This window comes from Myxine glutinosa, chromosome 9 (assembly GCF_964187855.1).
Source record: "Myxine glutinosa chromosome 9, kmMyxGlut1.1, whole genome shotgun sequence".
Lineage (NCBI taxonomy): Eukaryota > Metazoa > Chordata > Myxini > Myxiniformes > Myxinidae > Myxine > Myxine glutinosa.
Genome location: NC_136269.1, coordinates 18889697 through 18916375, shown reverse-complemented (window position 1 = coordinate 18916375; position 26679 = coordinate 18889697). Strand labels below are relative to the sequence as shown.

The 26679-nt window shown below is 50.4% G+C and overlaps 1 protein-coding gene across 1 annotated transcript in view; it reads right to left on the bottom strand.

Moving 5' to 3' along the window:
* CFAP61 (cilia and flagella associated protein 61) overlaps window positions 1-26679 on the bottom strand; it is a 258248-nt gene that overhangs the window by 53258 nt on the left and 178311 nt on the right. The window contains exons 19-21 of the mRNA XM_078785078.1: window positions 24791-24965; window positions 17258-17559; window positions 2466-2793 (exon numbers count right to left, since the gene is read on the bottom strand). Coding sequence (XP_078641204.1) covers window positions 2466-2793; window positions 17258-17559; window positions 24791-24965 — 805 coding nt within the window. The remainder of the gene's footprint in view (window positions 1-2465; window positions 2794-17257; window positions 17560-24790; window positions 24966-26679) is intronic.

Here is a 26679-nt window from a genome sequence, read left to right as displayed (position 1 = left end):
ACGGTCTTCAAGCAGCAATCAATCATCTGGACTGGTCTCCCATCTCTACCACCTCTGACATCAACTCATCCTGGGAATTCTTCCAAAGTAAATTGCTCTCTCATGCACAGATTTATCCCATCTCGTCTTCAGTTGTCATACCCTTCCTCCCGTCCATGGTACACGGAATCTTGTGGTGAGGCTGTTGCCCAGAAACAACTTGCCTTCGTCTCCTGGAAAGCAAATCCAACGGAAGGAAATCTCATTTCCTTTCACAAAGCCCGAAACAAGTGTGTGTCCACCCTCAGGAGAGCCAGGAAACAATATCTCTCTGTTCTCAAGACCGAACTCTCTTATCTGTCTCCCTCTTCCAAATCCTGGTGGCGTCTGGTCAAATCCGTTTCTGGTGTTTGTTCCCCCTCCATCCCCTCCCTTACCTCAAACGGCTACACAGCTGACTCCGCACGTGAAAAAGCTGAATGCCTCAACTCTGTGTTTGCCTCTAAATCTTGTGTCCCAAACCCATCCCTCTCTGTACCCACCATACCCAGTCGTACCCTGCTGCTCCTGGACTCCGTGTCCTTTCCTCCTGACAAGGTGGAAAAGTTTCTGTCAACCCTCGACTCTGATTCTGCAACTGGACCCGACGGCATCAGCCCACGGGTCCTAAAATCCTGCTCTGCTGCTCTATCTCACCCTCTCTCTGTTCTCTTCACCCTCTCTTTTGCTCAAGGTCAACTGCCATCTGCTTGGAAATCAGCCAACATCACCGCTTTGCACAAAAAAGGTGCAAAAACAGATCCTAGCAACTACAGACCAATCAGCCTTCTCCCAATTATCAGCAAAGTCATGGAATCCATCATTGCTTCGGATATGAAATCTTTCCTCTTCTCCAATGGCTTGATCTCTGATCATCAATTTGGTTTCAGACCAGGTCACTCTACTCTGGACATGCTGCTTCTGCTGTCTCAACAATGGATGGAGGTCCTCAATGCCAAACAGGAAATTAGAGCTGTCTCCCTCGACATATCACGTGCCTTCGACACAGTCTGGCACCCCGCTCTGCTCACCAAACTCTCCTCCTTTGGTATCCATGGAAATCTCCACGCATGGCTGGCGGACTTCCTCTCTAGTCGTCGTCAACGTGTGGCCCTGAATGGGTTTCTCTCATCTCCTCTTCCTGTTCAGGCTGGAGTTCCCCAAGGCAGTATTCTGGGCCCCGTGCTTTTTCTGGTCTTCATCAATGATCTCTCTGACTCTCTCGAAAATCCTCTCTATCTCTTTGCTGATGACTCCACTCTCTGCCGCTCCATTCCTCTTCCCTCAGATCGGCAGTCTGCTGCCTCCTCACTCTCTGAAGACCTGGACAAAATCACAGACTGGTCAAACAAGTGGAACATGTCTTTCAATCCTGACAAATCTCACACTCTTACTATGTCTCTCCGAAAAGATCGACTGGACAACCCTCCCATCTACTTTCTCAACAATCCTCTCCAAGAAGTTCTGTCGCTCAAGATTTTGGGTCTCACTATCTGCCATGATCTTTCTTGGGAAAACCACATTTCCAAGCTGGCCTCCAAAGCCAGTCGCCGACTGGGCATCCTCCGTCGTGCGAAGTCCTTCCTCGGCACACCTGAGCTCCTCACCACATACAAGGCTTTCATCTGCAGCTCAATGGAATACTGTTCTCCCCTATGGGCCGGTGCTCCTGCCTCACACCTAGCTCGGCTTCACGCTGTTGAAACCAAAGCTTTCAGAATTATTGGAATCTCCCGCGATGAAGCTATCTCTGAGGGCCTTTCACTCACTCACCGCAGGCAGGTAGGTGGTCTTTCTGTCTTCTACCGACTCCTCTCCGGCCTTGCACCCCCAGCTCTCTCTGTGCTCTGTCCCCCAAATATTCCTACAGGTCGCACAAGATCTGCCAGCAACCCTCTGATGGTTAAACTGCCGAAATCTCGGCTCTCTGCTCACCTTCACTCTTTCATTCCTCTTTTCTCCCGCCTCTGGAACAAACTCCCTCACTCCCTTCAATCCCACTCCTCCCTCCAGGTCTTTAAAACAGCTGTTCACCACCATCTCTTATCTTCCCCCATCCAAAACCTTGATCTTTTCTACCCCCGCTAATTCACCCCAGATCCACCTTGTTTGAAATTCCAACTTCTTTCCTGGAAGTCCTGGCAGTGTCCATATGTTTTATACCTCTCCCACTGCCCCCTTCCCATGCCCCCCCCCCCCCCCCCACCAAAGCCCTCGCCCTCTCTCAGATCTCTCGATGTCTCCATGTCTCTCGGTCCCTGATCTCAAATGTTGTGTTTGTGTCCTTCCCCCTCTCCCCATCTTGTCTACCGCTCCCGATGTTATATGTTTTATGTGTCGGTTTGTCTTTCTGTGTGATTAATGTTCGCTCTTTCACGAGCCTCGATCTTGTATACAAAAAAAACAAAAAAAAACAAACAAACCTGTAGCTGTTTTAAAAGACATACCTTTAACCTTGGGTGCACTGTAGACGGGCAACAGGCAATCCATTTCAGGTGACAGATCTTCAGGAAGTTCCAGTGTGGGATCCAACAAAGGCAATAATGTTGTTGCCAATTGGAAACCCAGCTCTCGCGATGAGTAGCACCTGTGATTCCACTGTCCGGCGTGGTACCGCCTTGCATACGTGGTTAGCGGACCAGCGGCCCACACCGCAGGATCATTGGTGCGAAAACAATTATCCACCACTAGGCCACCATTGTACACCAAACCAGCATCGTTCAAAGCCTGGAATGTACTTTGGTCCAAAGTACGTCGGTAGCAGCAAAACAGCACCTGTATGGCAAAGGTATGGCATGCTCATCACCTATAGCACACACATTGGAAAATCGATGAGGGCAGAAATGTCGAAACTGTTATTGAAAAGCCAAGCCAATAATGAATAAACGATTAAAAACAAGTGTATTCGGTATTTGAAATACATTAGGTATATAAAGGTGCTCTAAAATAGGTATGATATTATACCTGTCTGTTATGGATCACAAGTGAAGAAGGACATTTTGGTACACACAGGGTATGCGTCTTATCTCTCCCATTACGCTGGTCTTCTGCCATCACTGAGGTCTTCTACACCCTGTGGGTCCATTTTGCCTTTGGTTTTGTAATAGGTGAATATGCTTTAGTTTTGTTTTAACGGGGTTTCCTGGCAGGGGTTTTAATAAATAATTAACTCGGAATGCAAACATCTCGGAGGCCTTTTCTTGCATGCTAAATCATTACTCTGACTGGTTGAACTGCAATAAAAATGGAAACTTAAATGTAGCATATTGTGCTTTACGTTAACGGATTGGAGCATATTGTGCTTTACGGTAATCGGGCAGTCACACCTGATCGGGTTGGGCTTCAGTGAGGGGGTGGGGTGGGTGGAGGATCGGGCGGCATGGCGACTGGCTGGAAGCATGCGCGTTGAGCGGTGATTAAACGCTTTGCCTTTACTGGACTGGCCTTGGTGTGATACACTCCGTCATTACTTACACCATCACTGTGTTCATGTACACCATGTGTATTAACACTGCATTATTAGCTCACCTGGAACGAAGTTCAGGGAAGCTTATGCGATGGTGCATTTTCAGTCCGCCCGTCCACCAGTTCGTCAGTCCGTAAACACTTTAAACTTCTCCGACACCGCTGATTGGATTGCGACCAAATTGGGCACAAATGATATTTGTTGTGTTGTGACTAAAGTTTGTTCACTGCATTAAAAAAGTCGGGGTCGAAGGGGGTTTACCGGGATCAACGTGGATCCAGGCTTGACCCCCCAAAATAGGTATTTTTTTGTTTGTTTAAAGTCTTATGATTACGTTAGTACGATTTACGTGCTGCCCTGTGTTCTAGCAACCATTGAAATTGGTTTGAGATACCTTGATGCTGTTTAAAATACCTTTAGTCAGTGTAGTATTTTGCATTATTCTACCAGGTGAGCGCCATGGGGTATTGCCCCTATTTTTATGATTTGCATCAACGACCCTGTGTTTCAATTCCTGAGGACTCCACCTTGTGCGGTACCATTTCTCATCCATGCAAATGACAAGCTGCAGGTGAATCTTTGTTCACAGACCTTTCGCTTATTTCATCCTGCTGGATGATTGGGGTAACACCTCATAAGGCTTGCCTTTGTTAAGGAATGTTGTACTTGTATTGTTTGTGGTGTTTCTCGAGGAAAAGACCTGCCTTTTTAGCTCACCTGGAACGAAGTTCAGGTGAGCTTATGTGATGGCGCCTCATTCGTCCGTCAGTCTGTAAACACTTGAAACTTCTTCTCCGAAACCGCTGATGGGATTGCGACCGAATTTGGCACAAATGATATTTATTATGTTGTGACGAAAGTTTGTTCATGGCATTAAAAAAAATCGGGGACTAAGAGGGTCTACCGGGGGTCAAAGTGGATCCAGGTTTGACCCCCAAAATAGGTATTTGCTTTTTTTCTTAGAACCTACACACAATATATCGATGAAACTTTACCACAACCTTCATCATTCGTGATGTACCAAAGTTCGTTCAAGGCATTAGAAAAATTGGGGTCTGAGGAGGTTCGGGGGGGGGGGGGCCGAGAGGGGGTTGCCCCCCAAAATAGGTATTTTTTTGTTTGTTTGTTTAAAGTCTTATGATTGTTAGTATGATTCTACATGCTGCCCTGTCTTCGAGCAACCATTGAAATTGGTCTAAAATACCCTTAGTCAGTGCAGTATACTGTTTATTCCACCAGTGAGCGCCAGGGGTATTGTCGCTATGTTTATTTACACCATCACTGTGTTAATGTACACAATGTGTATTAACACTCCACTATTATTTACACCATCACTGTGTTCATCTACACCCTGTATATTAACACTCCATTAATATTTACACCATCACTGTGTTCATGTACACCCTGTGCTTTAACACTCCATTATTATTTACACTATCACTGTGTTCATCTACACCCTGTGTATTACCACTCCATTAGTATCGTTGCGGATTCCGGTTCTGTCGACGTTCTAAGGGGGAGGGCGGTGGGTGAAGACCCCGTTTCCCCCCACAGACACCAGATCCACGGGGTCGTCGATCGCGACTAAACTCGCGGTCGATGGGTTGCTAAGCAACTTCAAATTCCAATCCCCCAACCACAGGTGAAGAGTTATTGGTCACGACCCAAATGCCTCCGAGACCACGTGGTTAGAAAGACCGGGAAATGAACCCGCCTCTCGCGATTTCAAACCTTATTCCAATTGAGTGCGCCGAGCGGTTTTATTGCGCTGGTGTGAATCATGTTTATGCTGCGTGATTTATGGGCCTGATTAAAGAGTCAAATTCGGTTCGGACTATGCTGGGCCAATGGGGGAAAAGACGTACACGAACAGGTTGAAAGGAAACGAAATGTATACTTTTATTTATTATTCACAGAACAAGGACGAGAGGCAGGCTTATCAATTCTTACCTATCTAAATCCCAACAGGCGCCTTGCACACACACACAGGGGATGAATAGCACAGGTTAACGAGCAACGTGTGGACTCGGGTTCGCGAGCCTCCGCGCGCAGCTCCCGGGCCGTTCAGGATGTGCAGCTTGCAGAAGGTCCGCAGGATGAGCCACCGCGTCAAAGTCAGCACGAACGATGATCCAGGTCGGGGAACAATTCAGCGCAGGCGACGACCCAGCTCGGATGAAGCACCACGAGGAATGAAAGTCGAGTGCAGGAAGGACGAACCAGCACGGAGGACAGCCAGCTCGAAGGACCACGACGAGAGGGCAGCGAGAGAACTCGAAGTGCGATGGGCACCGGTTTATATCGGGGCGAAAGGCTTTCTAGAATGTTCCACGGCCTCTCATTGGTCGAAGTTTGCTAGTGAAGTTTGCTGGGAAAGAGTCCAGACCTGATTGGTTGCTTGCGTGTCCACGATCTCTCATTGGTTGTTTGAGTGTCCAGGATCTCTCATTGGTTGTTTGAGTGTCCAGGATCTCTCATTGGTTACATGCTGGTGACGTGGGCGGTTCTTTTAGCCACGCCTACCACAGTCGCGGTTGATCACATGGACTGTGCTTGTAGCCACGCCTCCTTGCACAGGAATCAACGTCTTCCTTCAACTATACGAAGGTTTGAAATTCTGCCTAAACTTAATGGATATCTGCTTTAATTACTACACAATGGGAAGGGAGCTAATCTTTACATTTAATAAGAAATAACGGACGAATGCAGGCTACATGTCGTGTAATTAACTGGGGGGGGGGGGGAGGGGGGGGAGAGGATGTTCTTTATTGCAAAACCACAACATTATTTACACCATCATTGTGTTCATGCACAAATTGTGTATTAAGACTCCATAATTATTTACACCATTACTGTGTTCATCTACATTAACACTCCATTATCATTTACACGATCACTGTGTTCATCTACACCCTGTGTATTACCACTCCATTATTATTTACACCATCATTGTGTTCTTGCACAAATTGTGTATTAACACTCCATTATTGTGTGCACCATAATTGTGTTCATCTACACCCTGTGTATTACCATTCCATTATTATTTACACCATCATTGTGTTCATCTACACCCTGTGTATTAGCACTCCAGAATGATTTACACCATTACTGTGTTAATCTACACCCTGTGGGTTAACATTCCATTGTTCTTTACACCATCACTGTCCATGCACACACAGTGTATTAACACTCCATTATTATTTGTACCATTATTGTGTTCATCTACACACGGTGTACTGACACTCCATTCCTATTTACACCATCACTGTTCACCTAGACACGGTGTATTAACACTCCATTATTATTTACACCATCATTGTATTCATCTACACACTGTATGACCACTCCATTATTTTTGACACAATCACTGTGTTCATCTACGAGCCTGGTGTTGGCTTAGGGGTTAGGGTACCGGCTTGGGATCCTCGGATCCTGTGTTTGAATCCCGGTCGATCGCTGAATTAACGCCAAAGGGGTTGACTCAGCCTGTCATCCTTCCGGGGTCGGCAAATTGAGTTCCAGTTCACTGGTAATTCTCTGTGCTTTGCAAGAGGCGACTAACAGGGTTGGCAACAGGAAGGGCATCCGGCCATAAAACATTGCTTCAAAAAGGGGGCCACGGTGCCCGAAAAAGGCAAACCCCTGATGTGAAGGGAAAATGGCCTCTAAAGGTGGTTCTACTGTGTTCATATACACACTGTGTATTAACACTCCATTATTATTTACAGCATCATTGTGTTCATATACACCCTGTATATTAACACTCCATTATTATTTACACCATTACTGTGTTCATCTACACACTATGTATTATCACTCCATAAATGTCCTGTCCATGGCCGATGAAGACTGGCCTCAGACGAATAGCCGAAACGAGCTTTAAGTCTGAGGCGTATTTTGAACCTTAGCGGAATTGACACGTGCAGGGAGGATGGTAGCAAGGGCTTACCTGTACGGACGGCCGACACTGGGTTAATGCAAACCCACAGGATGAATAAACGAGACAGGACAGAAAAAGTACAATTCAACAAGTATAAATTTATTTACAGTAATGTAAAGGACAACGAAAGGTGAGGTAAACGAAAATTCCTAAATGAGGGACCCTGCACTCTGACGCAAAATACAGACAGGGGAAAAGCTAATGAAAATAATATGACTTTGTAATCGGCCGGCACACAGCTTTGCGTTCCCAAATGGCTGTTAAGGCTTGCTGGTTGTTCGTCGCCTCCAAATCACCACGCAGGAAGCACACAAAATGGCGCTGTCGCGCTCCAACGTCCCAACGTGAGGTCCTTCTTGCGATGCCGACTGCCCCCGAACCTCTCTTATTCAGTCTCTTTCTACAAGCGCACACGAGCCAAAGATGTGCCACCACCCATGACCAAGCCAGAACAAAGAGGACTGTGACCGCCTCCAACAACCGGCAGCACAAAGAGAAGCGAAATGCGACTGCCTCCAATAAACGTCAGGACCAAGAGACCAAGATGGCGAGACAGCTTCTCTTTCCTTCAGCTCTCGAATGTTCCACCCTGACGTCACACTCTGTCCAATCACTGAGCGCTATTCCATCATCCATCGCTCCTCCACCAATCACAAAGGGAATCGTCGTTCGGGAATGTTCAGATGACATTCCCTTGCTGATCAGCAAATGCTGTTTCTGGTGGCGCTGTGAGTGAATGAGTCCATTTGTTATAGTTGTTTCACTGAGACCTCGATTTCCTGGCTGGCTGAATGTAATAAAACCGAAGGGAAGACCACAGAAGGCAAATTACACACTGGGGAATTAATCGTTAAGCCCTATAATTAATGAGCACAAATCCACGCCCCTTATGGTGACATGCAAACACTCTTTCAGACAGACAGCCTACTTACGTACATCGAGACGACTTCTTCGCGGCATACGGAGCATTCTACCCCTACACGATTCTAACTTTCCCATGAGGTATTCCATGCCTACCCCCACAAACGTAACAGCATTAACACTCCATTATTATTTACACCATCACTGTGTTCATCTACACCCTGCGTATCAACACTCCATTATTGTTTACACCCTGAATGTTGTTGTTGTGCTGCTCTGAGTCAAATGAATTTTGCACAGGAATGATTTTATTCCTCCTTCATCTGCAAGCACATGTTACCAATGGAACATATAACGAGCATCGTTTAAAATCATGTGCTCATTAAGTGTTCTTACTTTCAGACTCCTTCTCCTATCTCGAATCTGATTGGTTGCCTGGCAGAGCAACGGCACCTATGGATTTCCTTAACTTCAAGGAAATGCTTAATGGAGGATTTCCTTAATAGGAAATTTGGATGGGGGAAGATGGGGGAAGAATAGCGCTCATCACCATACTCAATCAAAGGGAGTTCGGGCGATAAGAGATATCGCCGGAGTGCGGGGAGCCGGTGTCGCCGGGTATTCTCAGCAAGGTTCCGGAGGATCCAGACCTTGAGAACCCGGGTTGGAGCGAAAGCCGCCCGCCATTCTGGCCACGCGAGCACCCTGCAGGGAACAGGCTTTCGTCGTGTCGGCTGGGAATTATTCCCTGGGGGATCGCCGGGAACGGCCGTGCCAGAGAGGGGCACGTGCAAATTCTACGGAGGCTCGCGGGTGGAACCGCAACGTGTACATCGGAGCGAATCTTTGAGGTTCCTCTCCACCGCTGTGTTGCTGGGGGCTGAGCACGTGACCTCGGGGTCGTCTCGCTCGTCGACGCCTCAATTCGAATCTTTGTGAGGTTCCTCTCCACCGCTGTGCTGCTGGGGACTGAGCACATGACCTCGGGGTCGTCTCGCTCGTCGACGCCTCAATTGACCATCGGGTCTCGACTCCCCGATCGCGGGAGCGCACAGAGACATTGGGACTTCGCCTTGGAGTGGAGCAGAGACATTGGGGGAGGTGCCCTGAGTGTGGAGTTGAGGGGCTTGATAAGGATATGGTCGTAGGATTTGAAAGTGTGTGATTGCCCCATTGCTGTATGGCTTGCCCCATTGCGGTATGGCTCTTTGTGTGGGATTTATAATATATTATGGTTTGTTTGTAACCGGGTGTGGTTGCATCATTTGATTCGACTGTTTCATTTGCTGGTTCCAGTGAGGGATAAAAACATCTTGCTGCCGGGGACCCTCTCGGGGTCCGGAGGTCCACCGAGACCAGGGGTAAGGCGGGGGGGACCCCGTAACAACACACACTAACAGGCCACACGCCCAGCCATTTCCACGTCACTAATGCACCCATCCAAACACCATTCTTCCACACGCACCACAGATGCCAATATCCAACCACAATTTACCTATGCCCTCTACCCTCCCCAGGTATTCGTGATAGGAGTCCATCCTCCCCATACACTCCCTTCGCACCAACCACTCCACTCCACAGTTTCCACCATACTCACTCCACACCATCCATTCCATACTCCATTTACTCCAGACCATTCATTCAACCATTCTACATACACCTGTTCACTTGCACACCTGTGCTCACACACGTGGTGCTTCCTGCACCCTCCTTCCTCCCAGGCTTCTTCATTCCATTCAATACAATGCACAATCACCTCACACTTTTCACAATACGCTACCGAATACACTTTTACACACACACACAGCACCATTCACGAGCATTGCCCCTCAATTCCTCATTTGCTCAACATGCTCACCCGCAAAAACTTCCATTCCAATTCCTCATCCAATAAACCACAAACACACTGCATCATCTGATCTACCTGGTGCCCTTATAAAACTCGCGCTTCCCAGTCGCCCCTTATATTATCGCGCTCCCTCGTCGTTATCAACCAGCTAATCTACCTACGTCCCCTACTACAGGTATCATGTCGCTACTTAACTCTCATGTCACCTATGGTCATTTCTCAGTCCCTATACAATTATTTAGCTCTTTCACGAGCCTCGATTCAGTATACAAAAAAATCAAAAAAAAAAATCTAAACCCTCCCTCGGCGAGCTTACACTGCCAAAACCCCATAACTAGTGCTCATGTGCCCGGGCAATGTGAGGGATGGTGGATTTACCATCCTTGCACATCGGGCATCTCCTACTATCAATTTTGCCATCAAATTCCAATTCTGCCCATCACTTTGCCAATCATCTGCCAATCAAATTTACCAATCATCAAATTTCACTGCTAAGCATATTCCCTATCCCTACTCATCCATTATTCTGAGCCTCGGTACGTCATTACATTCTCAAAGCCCGGCTTCGCAAAGCCGAGCAATGAACGCGGGTGGTTTGTTTCCTGCAGTTGGATCCATCCGGCACTCGGTTCCGGGAAGGAGGTTTACTCGGGCCGAGATTCCAAGGGCCACCTCGGCGCGGAACCTTTCGGTCTCCCGCCCGGTGCCCCAATCTCGCCCGGCCGGAACGCCGCAACCACAAGGGGTCGCCGTGCCGACCCTTCTTACCTTCCCTCACACCGGGCCGCCCGCTCCACTTAGCGGAGCGCGGACGCGACCGTGCAGGGCGAGGTCCAGCCCGGATCGTGCGTGGCGCTCCGAACAGGAGCCACGTTGCACCGATCCCCGCCGGTTCTCGCAGCCAACAAAGCGCGCCGCGCACCGAGTGCTCGCGTCGGCTATCCGTCGCCCTAAACACTGCCCCGGTCCACGTCGATGCTTCACTTGCAGGCTCACACGCATACGCGACCCCTTTCACACTCACCAAGCCCGGCGTCTCCATACACTTCGTTATTGTTCCTTCTCCTACACACCACCCAGGTACACTCATTCCGCTCACAGACTTCGTTACACACCTGACCACCGCACACCTTGGCACACACTCGTCGTTCGCATACCTCATCAACACACCTCCTCGCGCCCACTCCTCGGTCACATCCTCTGTGACAGCCACGGGTGTGCACTCTTTTGCACACGAAATCACGCGCTTCACCACCAACTCAGGTGTGCATTCCCACATGCGCTCGACCATTCCAGGTGTGCATTCTTCCATTCCAGGTGTGCATTCTTCCTCACCTGCCACAACCAACTCGTACTCTGTCACTCTTACCACCACACTCTGCCGTGCATTCACTCTCACTCTTGGCAACGCACTCACTCCTCAGCGCACACTTTTTCCTCACACACACCTCCGTTCCACACTTTTCTCACGCACCCTCTTGCGCACTCTCGCCCGGTACATACTCCGTACCACTCATGGGGGTGCATTCTTGCACACACCCGATCACTGCCGCACACCCTGGCTCACAAATACCTTCCGCACTCCCCATAGTCGGACATTCTCGCACACCTCCTCTTCCCGCACACCTTACCAGCGGCCTCTCACGAACGCCCGGGTCCAAACCAACACCCAATCTCACTGAATCTCCCCCCACACCATATACATTTCCAAGTATATCGCCACTCACGTCGGCACCTCGTCTTCGCTCCTCCTCCGCCACCTGCAAACTCTTTATTTGGTCAGTAAGCACATCATCACGATTTGAACACAAACCTTGCACCAATTCCATTACTTCCTCCTTCAGCTACTTTTTTGTCTCCCTCCGTCTCTTTTTAATTTCACTCACCCCCTCTTCCACCTCCTCTAATTTTTGTTTCACCTCTTTTATTTCCCGGTGCGCCCCCTCAATTTCTTCCTCTAAGGCCACCTTGGTCGTTTCTATGTGCGTCCTTACTTCCCGTTGTTTTGTCTCCATTGCCTCTGTCACCTCGTCCAACCTCTTTGTCAACCCCTCATGTACCATCTGACATTCCCTCTTAGTCGCTATCAGTTCTTTTTTTATTTCCTTCTGGGTCGCTTTCAACCCTCCTATTACCGCCGTATTCTTTTCCACCTGCTCCCCCAACTCCTTTTGTCCCACCGTCAGCTGCTCTACTCCCTGCGTCAGGTCTTCTATTCCCCCCTGTAACCTAGCCATACTATTCCTCACCTCTTTCTCCATGCGCTCCTCACCCCGCTTTACCTCCTCACGTACCCCTGCGACCTCTTCGCCCACTCCAAGCCTTATCTCCTCCCCCATCTCTCCCATCTCTTTGGTAGATGCCACCCTCATCTGTTCCAAATCATTCCTCTGGTCATCCAATTTGGTTTCTAACCCGATTTTAACCTCCTCCATCTGATTCCCCATCTGTTTAATTTCCCGGGCGGATTGCTCCCCTATTTCCCTCAATTTGCCTTCCATAGTGTTTTCTAACCCCCCTAACCCATTCTTCACCCCTTCCATTTGGTTCTCCTGGGTGGCCATTCTATTTTCCAACCCCATTAACCCATTCTTCATTTCCCCGATTTGGTTACCCACGTCCTCCAGTTGGCCCCCCAATTTACCTTCTAGCCCTTCCAATCTGTTGTCTAACCCCTCAAATTTATTGTCTAACCCCTCAAATTTATTGTCTAACCCCTCAAATTTGGCTTCTAGCCCCCCGATTTGATTTCCCATCTCAGTTTTCAATCCCCCAATTTGGTTTTCTAAATGCTCCCCCATTCTGTTTTCCAAACCTCTAATTTGGTTTCTCATTTTCTCACTCATCTTATCGCTCCGAGCATCCATTTTATTTTCCATTTGCTCACCCATCTTGACCATAAGGGCCTCCATTTGTATCATGAAGAGGTTCAAATCCACCGGCGCTGCGGGCCTGGCCCTCGCCGATACTTGCGAGCCGCCGCCATTTTGTGCTGCGGCAACCTCATGCGAGGCGCCGCCATCTTGTGCGCCTGAAATCTCCGCTACCACATGCGTATTGCGCTCCTCCTCCATTATTCCCACTGCCTCCCCGGGGTCCTGGGTTGACTCTACCCCCTCTTCTAGCTCACCTACCGGCATCCGGTCGCCTTGATCATCCATGGCACGATTTTAATTTGGATGTTAAAAAAAAAATTTTTGGCCGCTCGTAGTTTTGACCAAATTTTTTTTCAGATATAAAAATTTGGTTCGGGCCTCAAATCCCACTCCCCAACACCAATTGTTACGGATCTCGTCGGCCTTTCCCCTTACCAAGGGGGGTTGATCCCCTTGTCTGTCACTGACCGACGTGAGTACTCGAAGCTACAACGTCCTTCCCGGACCGACGGTAGGTAGGGTTTGTTGGGCCTAGGGGTTCGCTACGTACCTAATTACTACCGCCAGCCAGGAACGAGGGAATAACTTCTGCTCGAACCACGGTTTTAGATGGACTAGTTGCCGAGCGGTTTTTAGCAACCCGGAGTTCGAGCCATTAACAGAGAACTAAACCCGATCCTGAGCGTTGGCCGAATCGTGCCACGTATATCAATTGGAAGAAGGGACGAAAGCGATCAGATGAGAAAGAAGAAACCAAAAGGTAGGAAGAACAAAGATTTATTAATTACGTACAAAAAAACCCGAAGAGGAAACAAAAGAAGGGCATGTACATTGTACAAGGGAAGAAGAAGAAGCAGACACAGGGCAAGCTTATACAGGCTTAACTTATCAAACACCCCAGACAGAACGAACACACTTACACGAAAGGATGGAATGGGAAGGATGGTATGGGAAGGCAGAGAAGGGTCCAGGCAGATCATAGGCGTCGAGGTCCGGCTCCAAGCGCGCGCTCCGATCCACGCTTTGGGGTCGAGGCGAAAACCCGGCAAACAGCTCCGCGTGTCGTTGGACGCGACCGGACAATTATATAGCAGGGGAAGGTTGGTATGTTGCATACGCAATTCTCGGCCAGGCAATTTCCGTGGCCCTCTTTCTGCCGCTCGCCCCTGCTCGCTCCACTCGACCTCGACAGAACTCGTAATTCGTCCTCCCTCTCTCGTCTGGCCCCTTACGCATCTCTGGTGGGGGCTGATGCAACGGGTTTTATAACCCCGCCCTCTTGAGCCATACCCACTCATTCTGGGTTGGTCGTCAAGGGCTTTCTTGGCTCCACCTTCTGATGACGATGGGCGGGCAACGCCCTTCTTTTCCGAGTTGGAGCACATGGGCAATGGAGGGTGAATGCAGTTGGTAATGTAGGCGAATGCAGTTGGTAATGGAGGCTTTGGGACGATTGAAAAGGGGATCTTTCTTATTTCATTTGGTGCAGCGCAAGGTCAACTAGTGGAGACACAGCCTTAAACTGAAACACATAATAAAGAAATAACTATAGAGAGGGTCCTATGGTTTTCTACGTGTATGCAATGGACTAACTAAAGGACGACCTTTGACCTTTACACAAATGGAGGTATTTACAAAGAATCATTACATTATTTACAAGGGGATATATTTACAATCAATTACACAAAGTGCACGGTTTCCCAAATCCGTTACAATATATATACAGACGGCATTTAATATGGAATATTTTTTTTTCTTGACTTGGGTTTACTTTCTGAACTCGGTATATCAATCTGGTGAGTTTCTTTTACGCTTCGGTGATTTCTTTGTTAAAAGTACCATGTCACTGATTGTCTGTCGCAGCAAGAAGTCAATAACAGGATTATATCACAGGTGGCGTGACAAAATGTACGGACAGGTACATTTGATGATTGGCTTCACAATTGGGTATATAAAGGTTGTTGCGTTCTGTATTAGTGGAAAACAACTGCTGCACATCTACAAAAGTTATTGCCGCTTCCCCTGGAGATGGTCCGTCAACTCGACAATGCTGTTTGTCATTTAGTGGTGGCTTTACGAAATTCCGGCATGAAACAGCGTGCTATTGCTCGGCAGTATGGCATCACTCAAGGTCAGGTGTCAAAGATCCTGAAACGAAATGCTCAGAGGGGTGTCCCGACTCCAATACCGAGGTCAGGACGTCCCCGCAGAACCACAAGGAGGGATGATCGCCAGCTGCACCGGTTAGTCCGCAATGGCCGTACCAAGTCAGCTAATCGGCTTAGGGCTGAGTGGCAGCAACTGACAAATGTGCCTGTATCCAGAAGGCTAGTCAACCAACGACTGGTTCAAGCAGGCTATCGTGCCAGGCATCCCCTGAGAAAGCCACTTCTGACCAGACAACACCGCCAGCGCCGATTGCAGTGGGCCAGAGAGCACCGTCAATGGCAGCCAGGACACTGGAATCACGTGATCTTCAGTGACAAGTCTAGATTTCTGGTCTATCGTCAATATGGCTGCGTCCGAGTGCGCAGACAAGTGCATGAAGCCCACAATGAAGATTGTATAGTGCCAAGAGTCCAAGCTGGAGGTGGTGGGGTGACCGTTTGGGCTGCTTTTCATGCAGGGGGCAAAACTGACCTCGTTGTTCTGAATGGAAACCTGAACCAGTTCAAGCACAGGGCCATTCTGGAAGAAACATTGCTTCCATTTGTTCGTGCAGCCTTTCGAGGAAACTTTGTCTTCCAAGATGACAATGCACGGCCTCATCGTGCTCGCATGATCCAACACTTTCTTGCTGACCGTGGTGTAGAGCATATGGAGTGGCCTGCCATGTCCCCAGATATGAATCCGATAGAGAACTTGTGGGCAGAATTAACGCGTCAAATCGACAACTTGGACCAGCAGCCTGCCTCTGTGCGTGAATTGCAGCAGGCTATTGTATCTGCATGGCAAGCGATTCCTGTCCAAACCTTGGCAAATCTCGTGAACAGCATGCCTAAATGTGTACGTGCTCTCCTGAATGCTCGTGGGGGTTACACGAAGTACTGAACTGTAATTTTACTGTCCGTAATCCCAGTCGTAATTTAACTTTTGTTTTTGTTAAAAAAAAATTTTGCCTAATGTGCAAAATAAAGAGATACTTCTGGAAAACGCACAGAAGTTTAACACAGTACTGTCCGTGAATTGAGTTCGATATCAGTTTACATCACTTTCAAGGATCAATTTATTTGCTTCGAAATGTCAAATGTGGTTTTTGTTTCTTTTAAAGGTCACATTAACAAAATCTAGAATAATTTCAACATAATTCCAATGAACTTTTGGTTCTAAGTCATCTTGAAAAGTAAGTTCACCCCCACAAAAAAAATATTCCATATTAAATGCCAAGTCTGTATATATAGTACATACACACATGACACACACACACATGACACACACACACACACACACACACACACACACACACACACACACACACACACACACACACACACACACACACACACATAGCTGAGGTATTTGTTTACATTGATAAGGACACACACACACACACATTTACAAGTTTACATTGACCAGATACTGTACATTGATAAGAACACACACACACACACAAATACCTTATCTATGTGTGTGTGTGTGTTACATTTATAAGGGCACACATACACACATTTATAAGTTTACATTGACAAGATACTGTACATTGATAAGGTCATGTGTTTTCAATCTGTGCTGTTCATTTTATTGCGGCAGGATACTGTATGATAGTTCAATGCGGTATAACACACATGTAGGATATTAAGAGTCTCTGTTACACATGTCCCTGTAACACACATGTCCCTGTTACACACATGTCCCTGTTACACACATGTCCTTGTTACACACATGTCCCTGTTACACACATGTCCCTGTTACACACATGTCCTTGTAACACACATGCCCCTGTAACACACATGTCCCTGTTACACACATGTCCCTGTAACACACATGTCCCTGTAACACACGTGTCCCTGTTACACAAATGCCCCTGTAACACACATGTCCCTGTAACACACATGTCCCTGTTACACACATGGCGAGTACACAATTTTGGAGAAGAGTACCCTACAGCTGCTAGCACACTGCAATGCTCCAAAGATGAACGCTCCATTTTATATGGACATTTTATGTTATTCAAACAAAGCGATGAAGAAGCATCCGATTGGAGCACATGAGAGATGCATGCAGCGAATAAGGAGCAATGAACTTACGTCACATGGAAGAGACAAGGCCTTTGTGTCAGTTGTAAAAGAGACGGATGTAATGAGGTCCCCAGGCTGTGACTCTTTGCCATCATGCCAGTGGGCTAACAAGCAGGCCCAATGAACGACCACACCGGCCTGCAGTAGCGCTGCCCTGACTGCTTCCTCGATAGCAAAGTTGTTAAAACAAGAGGGTCCAACGCGCACAGGTGGCTCCACCAGGTGTAGCCGTGAACCCGAGATTCCGAGCAGGAGCAAAGCCTGGATGATGGTGTGCGCTTCCAAGCGGTTTCCATAAACCACTGCGTTTCCTGCAACACACCATTAGCTCACAACTGCCCTGTTTCATCCGGGCGTGATGTTAATGTGGAAACAATATGTCGGATTTACAACTCGAACTGTTCATCTTTAGCCTCAGATGAGACGGGTGAAAACGTTGATTTTCACATCGAGATCATGAATATCTGAGGTACGCCGACTAGTAAATATTACCGACTTGTGCCGAGAAAATTATAATAAGCATTATGAGCTACGGTATCAATCTTTTTATAACCATATTTGTGAACGTCTGTTTATTCGGTTGTGCCTCATGGACAGCCTGAGGAAGTGACTTAGAGAGGGAAGAGGGGGTCCATCATCCATGGGGAGTAGGCCGAAGTTTTCACCACAAAAAACATGGGAGCATCAGATTTATACAAGGCGTGCCCAAGGGGCGTGGCAGCAGGGCGTGCCCAAGGGGCGTGGCTTCCTCTGACTATAAAAATCCCACTACACACATGTGACTGACTATTTTCCGGGCATCGCCGGGTAGTTTTGCTAGTTTAGTACAGGGTGACCCAAAAAAACCTCCCACATTTCGAAAGGCTGTAGCACTGGCAGTGGTGAGGCAGGAGTGGCGGGGCTAGGGTCTGTCGGTAGCCCAACCGCAACCGTCCTCAGTCGCCAACATGGCGCGGTCGGGAGCACACCGTGCGTTCGCTGTCGAAGCGTTCTTCACAAACAACCGTTCCGTGATCGCCGTGCAGAGGGCCTTTCGAAGACGTTTCAGTATTCCACGGAACCACAACGTTCCAGATTGGAAAACCATCTTGCGGTGGGTTGAGAATTTCAGGGAAACAGGCTCAGCTTTAAAAAGAAAATCACCTGGTCGACCTAGGAGCGCTCGTACACCTGAGAATATTGAAGCATCGAGGCGATCTGTTGTGCAGTCTCCGAGACGTTCTGCGCGGAAGCTTTAGCTGAAGGGATATCCCGGGAAACTGCAAGGAGAATCTTACACAAAGACCTCCACTTCCATCCATACAAAATGGCGGTTGTGCAATAACTCGATGCGAGAGACTGGATAAGCTGCAGGGAGTTATGCGAGAACATTCTGCAACGTGTTCCGGAAGATGCTGTTCTCTTGTGCAGTGACGAAGCTCATTTTCATTTGAGTGGCTCTGTGAACAAACAACATTTTCGCCATTGCTCTGAAGACAACCGTCACATGCTCCACGAAAGACCGTTGCACTCCGATCGAGTGAGTGTGTGGTGCGCTGTTGCCGATGTTGGCATCGTGGGTCCTTATTTCTTTGAAGAGGGTGGTGTAACTGTTACCGTAGCTTCTGACCATTACATTGATATGCTCGAAAACTTTCTAAGGCCACAACTCGAACACCTTGAGCTTGAAGAACTCGATGTGTGGTTTCAGCAAGATGGAGCTACGACACACACAGCTCGAAGATCATTGCAAGTGCTGAGGGAAATGTTTCCGGATCGGGTGATCTCGTTGCGTGGCGATGTTGGGTGGCCGGCCCGTTCCCCTGACCTCGCCCCTCGTGATTGTTTTCTGTGGGGCTACCTTAAATCACGAGTGTATACTCATCGACCCCAAACTCTTGAAGCCCTTCAGGTTGCTATTCAGCAGGAGATAGCCGCTGTTCCACCCGACATGACCCGTCGAGCCATGGCAGCCTTCAGAAATCGCCTCCAAGCGATTAGACAATGACGGCCACCATTTGGAGGATGTCATCTTTAAAACATGATGAATAAAAACTGTATTGAATGAAGTTTCATGTGTGCAAATAAAATTGTGGTGCTGCGCACACACGACTCGATTGCCAGGGAGGTAGGCCACAACGCGTTGATACAAACAAGAGTCTTTATTCAGAGCTCGAACTTCAGCACTGGGCGGGCTCGAGCTTAGAGCCCGCATATATGTCCCGAGGCCACGCCTTGCCCCCGGGCATGGCCGATCGGCCGAAAGGCGGGGCATGCATTTCAGCTCCCCGCCGGGACGCTCGCGCCACCCACTGGTGCGCGGAATTATTGTCCCTTGTGCCCGCCACACGTGCCCCCCCAGAATTCCGCGCACCTGAAGGGTGAGTTTGCGGGGAAGCCGGATGACCCGGCCGAAACGCCCCCTGGCGATGCGTGCAGGGCTGGGGGGTAGCGGGGCTGGGGGGTGCCGGGGGTCTGACCGCCGTGGGGCGGCCTCGACGCGGAGGCAGAGCTGCTTGCGGGGGGTGGTCCAGATCGAGGTTGGCCGGCTTGAGGCGGTCCATGGAGATACGATCCAGGGCACCGCCGATGTCGACGGTGAAATATTTGTCCCCGGTCTTCAGCACGCGGAAGGGCCCGTCGTACGGGGGCCGTAGCGGTGCCCGGTGGGCGTCGTGCCGGACGAAGACGTACTCCGCTGTGCGAAGCTCCGGGGCGACGTGGGAGGACGGGCAACCGTGGTGTGCCGTCGGCACCGGGGCGAACCTCCGGGCGGTCTCCTGCAGGGTGGAGCGCTGTTGCGCCGCGGACTGTGGAGTCGGGGATAAATTCGCCCGGTACCCGCAGTGGTTGCCCGAAAACCAGCTCTGCCGAGGACGCGCGCAGGTCGTCCTTGGGCGCCGTCCTGAGGCCCAGCAGGCCGTCGCGGAGGCTGGCCCAGAGCAGGGCCTTCATCGAGCAATGAAAGCGCTCGCACAGGTCATTGGCCTGGGGGTGGTAGGCCGTGGTGCGGTGCAGTTTTACGCCGAGCCCTTGCGCCACCGTGCCCCAGAGCTCCGAGGTGAACTGGGGGCCGCGGTCGGACGAGATGTCCGAGGGGGCATCGAACCGGGCAACCCAAGTGGCGATGAAGGCCTGCGCCACATCAGCCGCAGACGTCGCCGCCAATGGCACGGCCTCCGGCCACCGTGTGGTGCGGTCCACCATGGTGAGGAGGTGGGTGAACCCCCGCGAGGGGGGCAGAGGTCCCACCAAGTCGACGTGTACGTGGTCGAACCAACGCTCGGGCACTGTAAACGGGGCCAATGGTGCCTGGGTGTGGCGGCGGACCTTTGCGCGCCTGTACGCGAGGCACGTCCTTGCCCAGTCGCGGAAGTCCTTCCTGAGGCCATGCCAGACGAACTTCGCCGCGACGAGCTTCTGGGAGGTCTTCGCGCCCGGGTGGGACAGGCCGTGGATGGCGTTGAAAACCGGGCACTGCCAGCCAGCGGGCACGATGGGGCGAGGCCGGCCGAGGGAGACATCGCACAGGAGGGCCGCGCCCGCGACGTCGAACGGTACCTCGGTGACGCGGAGGCCAGTAACGGCGGTCCGCAAGGCCTGGACGCCGGGGTCGGCGGTCTGGGCCTCCGCCATCCGGGCATAGTCGATCCCGAGGTGGACCGCGTGCGCGACGGAACGGGAAAGGCAATCCGCCACCGGGTTGTCTTTACTTTACCCAACCGGGTTGTCGTGTACTCGGACACGGCAGAGAGGTGACGCTGCTGCCGTGCCGACCATGGCTCGGCGACCTTGGCCATCGTGAACACAAGGGGCTTGTGGTCGACGAAAGCCGTGAACGGGCGGCCCTCTAACAGATGGCGGAAGTGTCGGACCGCCAGGTGGAGCCCGAGCAGCTCGCGGTCGAAGGTGTTGTAGCGGCGTTCGTGCGGGCGAAGCTGCCGGCTAAAAAACGCCAGCAGCTGCCAAGCGCCACGCACCCACTGCTCGTGCACCGTACCCACCGCGTAGTCCGACGCGTCGGTGGTGAGGGCGATCGGGCGCCGGGTGCGCCAGCATGGTGGCGTTAGCCAGGGCCAGCTTTGCGCCTGCAAATGCCGCGGCCATCGGCTCCGACCAGGCGATGTCACCTTTGCCCGGCTTGCCCTGGAGGGCCTCGTGCAGGGGGCGGAGGAGCCGAGCGACGTGGGGCACGAAGCGGTCGTAAAAATTTACCATGCCCAGGAACTCCTGGAGCCCCTTGATCGTGTGGGGGCGCGGGAAATCCCTGACCGCCTCCACCTTGGCCGGTAAAGGGACGACCCCGTGCCTGGTGATGCGGTGCCCCAAGAAGTCGATGGTGGCGACGCCGAAACGGCACTTTGCGGGGTTGATGATCAGACCATGCTGGCCCAGGCGTTCGAAAAGCGTGCGGAGGTGGAGCAGGTGCTCCTCCCGGGACACGCTTGCGACTAGGATGTCGTCCAGGTAGACATAGATGAAAGGTAAGTCGCGCAAGACGCTGTCCATGAGCCGTTGGAACGCCTGGGCCGCATTCTTCAACCCGAAAGGCATTCGCAGGAACTCAAAGAGGCCGAAAGGGGTGATGACGGCCGTCTTTGGGACATCTCCCGGTCGTAAGGGGACCTGGTGGTAGTCCTGGATGAGGTCCACCTTGGAGAACACGATCGTGTTTGCCAACCGGGCGGAAAGGTCCTGGATATGCGGGACTGGGTAGCGGTCGGGAGTGGTGGCATCATTGAGCCGGCGGTAGTCCCCGCACGGCCGCCATCCTCTGCCGGGCTTCGGCACAATGTGCAGCGGAGAGGCCCAAGCGCTGTTTGAGCGCCGTATGATACCCAGCCGTTCCAGCATGGCGAACTCCGCTTTCGCCATGGCAAGCTTCGTGGGTTCGAGTCGGCGTGCCCGGGCGTAGACCGGCGGCCCGACCGTGGGGATATGGTGCTCCACCCCATGCTTGATGGCCACCGCTGAGAAGGTGGGCCGCGTGAGGGCCGGGAAACTGGCGAGGAGGCGGGTAAACTCGTCCGCTGCCGGAAGTGTGCAGACTAACCTCGCCGGCTCGGAACCTTTCAGCAAGCCGCTTGGCAAGCCGCTCGGTGAGCCACTCAGTGAGCTGCTCAACGAGCCGCTCAGCGAACAAGTGAGCGAGCTGAAGGTTTCGGCCTGGACGAGACGTCTGTGCTTAACGTCGACCAACAAGCCATGCGCACATAGGAAGTCCGCACCGAGCAGGGCCATTGGCACGCTGGCGGTGACGAACGACCATTGAAAGCGCTGCCCTCCGAACCGCAGTGAGAGGCAACGCTTCCCGAATGTGCGGATGGGTGTACCGTTGGCGGCAAGCAAAGCGGGGCCCCAGCCCGCGGCTTGCTTGTCGGACGCGGAGGCAGGGAGGACGCTTACCTGCGCTCCTGTGTCGCAAAGGAAACGGCGTCCGGACAAGGTGTCTGTGATGAACAGGAGGCTGCTGGAATGGCCGACACTCAGGGCCACAAGTGAGCGCCGGCCCGGACGTTTCCCGACCCGTCAAAAGAACACGGCGGGCGGCACGTTTTAGCCTTGTGGCCGAACCTGGCATGGTAGTAGCACCAGGTTTGCGGCGGTGGCGGCCGCGTCGGTGGCGGTGGTGGTGGCAGCGTGGGTAGTGGGCGGGGCGCAGCAGCGGCCACGAGGGAAGCCGGGAGCGCTGGAGCCTCCGCACCGGGAGCCACTACGGCGGCACCGTAAACCGACCGTGTGTCGCAGGCCGCGAAAAACTTGTCGGCCTCTCCAGCCAGGGCGTGGGGTTCCGTGATGTTGGAACCGGCCAGCGCGAGGCGTACCTGTATCGGTAGCTGGCGGAACAAGAAATCCGGGCGCTGGTTCCCAAGCAGAGACAGCATGAAATCCATCCGGACGGATGGTCGTGTGTCGCCGAGGGCGAGAAGGTCCAGGAGGCGGTCGGCACGTTCGATCTCTGTGAGCCCGAACGTGGCGAGGAGGAGACGTTTGAGCGCCTCGTACTTGTGGTCGCCCGGCGGGCGCCGAAGGATGGACACGACTCGGGCGGCAGTGCCGGGCCCGAGGGCGGCGACCACGTGGTAGTATCGGGTCTCGTCCGCCGTGATGCCTCGGAGCTGAAATTGAGCTTCGGCCTGCACAAACCAAACGTCGGCTTGCGCTTCCCAAAACTCCAGGAGTTTGATTGCGATGGCGTTGGTAGCCATGGCGCGTTCGGGGGTCAGCAACGGCTGAACCAATTGGGGTCACCAGTGTGGTGCTGCACACACACGACTCGATTGCCAGAGAGGTAGGCCACAACGCGTTGGTACAAACAAGAGTCTTTATTCAGAGCTCGAACTTCAGCACTGGGCGGGCTCGAGCTTAGAGCCCGCATATATGTCCCGAGGCCACGCCTTGCCCCCGGGCGTGGCCGATCGGCCGAAAGGCGGGGCATGCATTTCAGCTCCCCGCCGGGACGCTCGCGCCACCCACTGGTGCGCGGAATTATTGTCCCTTGTGCCCGCCACAAAACTTGATTATCTTTAACCATTTTTTTTTAATTTACCTTTGAAATGTGGGAGATTTTTTTTTGGGTCGCCCTGTGTAACGTTCACTTGTGCAAATATAAACTTTAACTAAAATAAACGGATGAGGTGTGTGTGTGTGTGTGTGTGTGTGTGTGTGTGTGTGTGTGTGTGTGTGTGTGTGTGTGTGTGTGTGTGTGTGCGCAAGCGTGCGTGTGTGTGTCAGTGTGTGCAAATGCTCGTGCGTGTGTGTGTCAGTGTGCGCAAGTGCTCGTGCGTGTGTGTCAGTGTGAGGCATACCTTTTGTGTCTATTAATTACGTACGTCTATTAATTAATTACGTACTATTGAAATGTACCTTTGAACTCTTTAGACTGCTGAGACCCCTGAGACCTTTGAAGACCCTTTATTACCCCTAAGATCCTTAAGACCCCTAATGACCCAGAGGATCCAAAAGCTCTGAGGACCCAAAAGACCCTGAAGCTCCAAAGGTCCCAGAGGACACAAAAGACCCCGATGACCTAAACGTCACTGAGGACCCAAAAGACCCAGATTACCCCCCCAAAAAACCCGATGACCCAAAAGTCCCTGAAGATCTGAAAAACCCAGATGACCGAAAAGATCCAGAGAACCCAAAAGACCCCAAATAACCCAAAAGACCCCGAATAACCCAAAATACCCTGATAACCCAAAAGACTCTGAAGACCCGAAAGACCCAAAAGTATCTGGGCACCACACAAAAGACCACCTTCCTCCCCCTTCCCGCCCCCCCCCCCCCCCCCCGGGGTCTTGGTCCTAGTTCATTTAAAATGTTCGCTTACAGAGACTCAGTTATTTACTCAAGACATCAATTATACACAAGGATCATAAATTCTAAAATGTTCAAAATGGATGAACTTGTGTACAATGATTTAAAAGTTTACCAACAGTTGTTTAAACGAATGTTTGACAGATACCCTGTGGATTTAACTTTATTAAGTAGAAGCATATGTGTTAGAGAGAGGATATTGAGCAGTCTACCTGTATAAATGTGACCCAGTAACCGGTTGCTCACCTGTACCAGACAGGAAGTTTTGTTGTAGCCAGGTATGTGCAAGTCGGCAGTCCTCCTTGTCATTAAGCACAAACAGATTTGGTGGCACAATACCTGTATAGCACCTATCCGGAGTGTTTGGAACTTCTGAATTTGTGGGGTGCTGGCTCATGTCTGCCTCAGTTGGGCATGGCACCTGCATGTTTCAGAAGATACACAATATCAAACACACACACACACCCCACACTCGAACACACACCCCACCACATTCCTAACGAACGTGGGAAAGTCCTAGTTCATTCGGAAACAAAAGCCAATAGGAGTTCATTCAACTCAACTTGTAGTTAAACTAGAGCTTCCAGGGAAGCAGAACTCAACTGAACTGACTGGACAACTTTAAAGTAGGTCAGTTGTCTGTACTAGATTTGACTTAAATGAAAAGCCAACAACCTTGGGTAATAATTTTAAGGTCCTTCTATGGCGGCCATTTTGTGACGGATCGGGTTGACATGCGATAGCAACCTACCTTGTGTGGTAAGAGTCTCACACACCAGGTTTGATCAAAATCCATAAATATTTGTAGACGTTAAAGTCTTAACGTCGTTTCAGAGCTGAAAACAATATGGCGGCCTATGGCGGCCATTTTGTGACGGATCGGGTTGACATGCGATAGCAACCTACCTTGTGTGGTAAGAGTCTCACACACCAAGTTTGATCAAAATCCATAAATATTTGTGGACGTTAAAGTCTTAACGTCGTTTCGGAGCTGAAAACAATATGGCGGCCTATGGCGGCCATTTTGTGACGGATCGGGTTGGAATGCAATAGCAACCTACCTTGTGTGGTAAGGGTTAAACATTCTAAGTTTGATCAAAATCTGTTAATATTTGTGGACGCTAGAGTGTTAACGTCGTTTTCATGACCAAAAACAAAATGGTCGCCTAAGTCCGCCATTTTTCAACGGATCGGGCTGAAATGTAATACCAACCTGGTCCTTGGGGTAAAGATGCTGCATGTCAAGTTTGATCAGAATCGGTTGATATTTGTGGACGCTGGAGTGTTAACGTCGAAAAGTTAACGGACGACGATGACAGACGACGGTCGCCGGAGGGTTCAGTATGTGATGAACTCAACTGGACAGTAGTCCAGTTGAGTTAACAAGTACAGGTACATTCAAAGTACACCGCCCCATGCCAAATAAATAAATAACATATCCTCCAGCGTGCGGCATTCCCGGGGTACCTTCTGCCTTCTGCGCCCAGCGATGCCACCGTGCAGCACAGAGAGACGGAATTGAGAGGGAGAGGTGTATAATAATTGATTGATTAATTGCGTCATGAAAATTAAAAAAAAAAAATTTGAAGTAATAAATTTCCAGTGAATCGTACAAAGGGTTCGATTCCTGGTCTGGGCGAGTAATTAATTTCTTAATCAATTGCCAAATATCATACATAAAGCACCAGTGTTTCATCCGAATCTGTAGATTTTTGGAAATTAATTAAATCAGTTATTAATCGAAAAAAATCAAATAATTAATTGATTAATCAATAAATAATTAATCGATTAATCGATCAATCAATATATCAAAAATATCCTTTATATCCAAATCACTTGGTCACTGTCGTGTAAAAATATCATCTGTAACGTTAAAAAATGAATCAATGAAGCAATTGATCGAAAAATTGGGCGGGAAAGGGAGGAAGTGTATGCATGACAACTGAAGTAGCTGGGCTTTCAGTGTGCAAACCAGGGATTACATACTTCTAGTGTGCAAACCAGGGATCACATGCTTCTAGTGTGCAAACCAAGGATCACATACTTCTAGTGTGCAAGCCAGGGATCACATGCTTCTAGTGTGCAAACCAGGGATCACATGCTTCTGGTGTGCAAACCAGGCATCACATACTTGC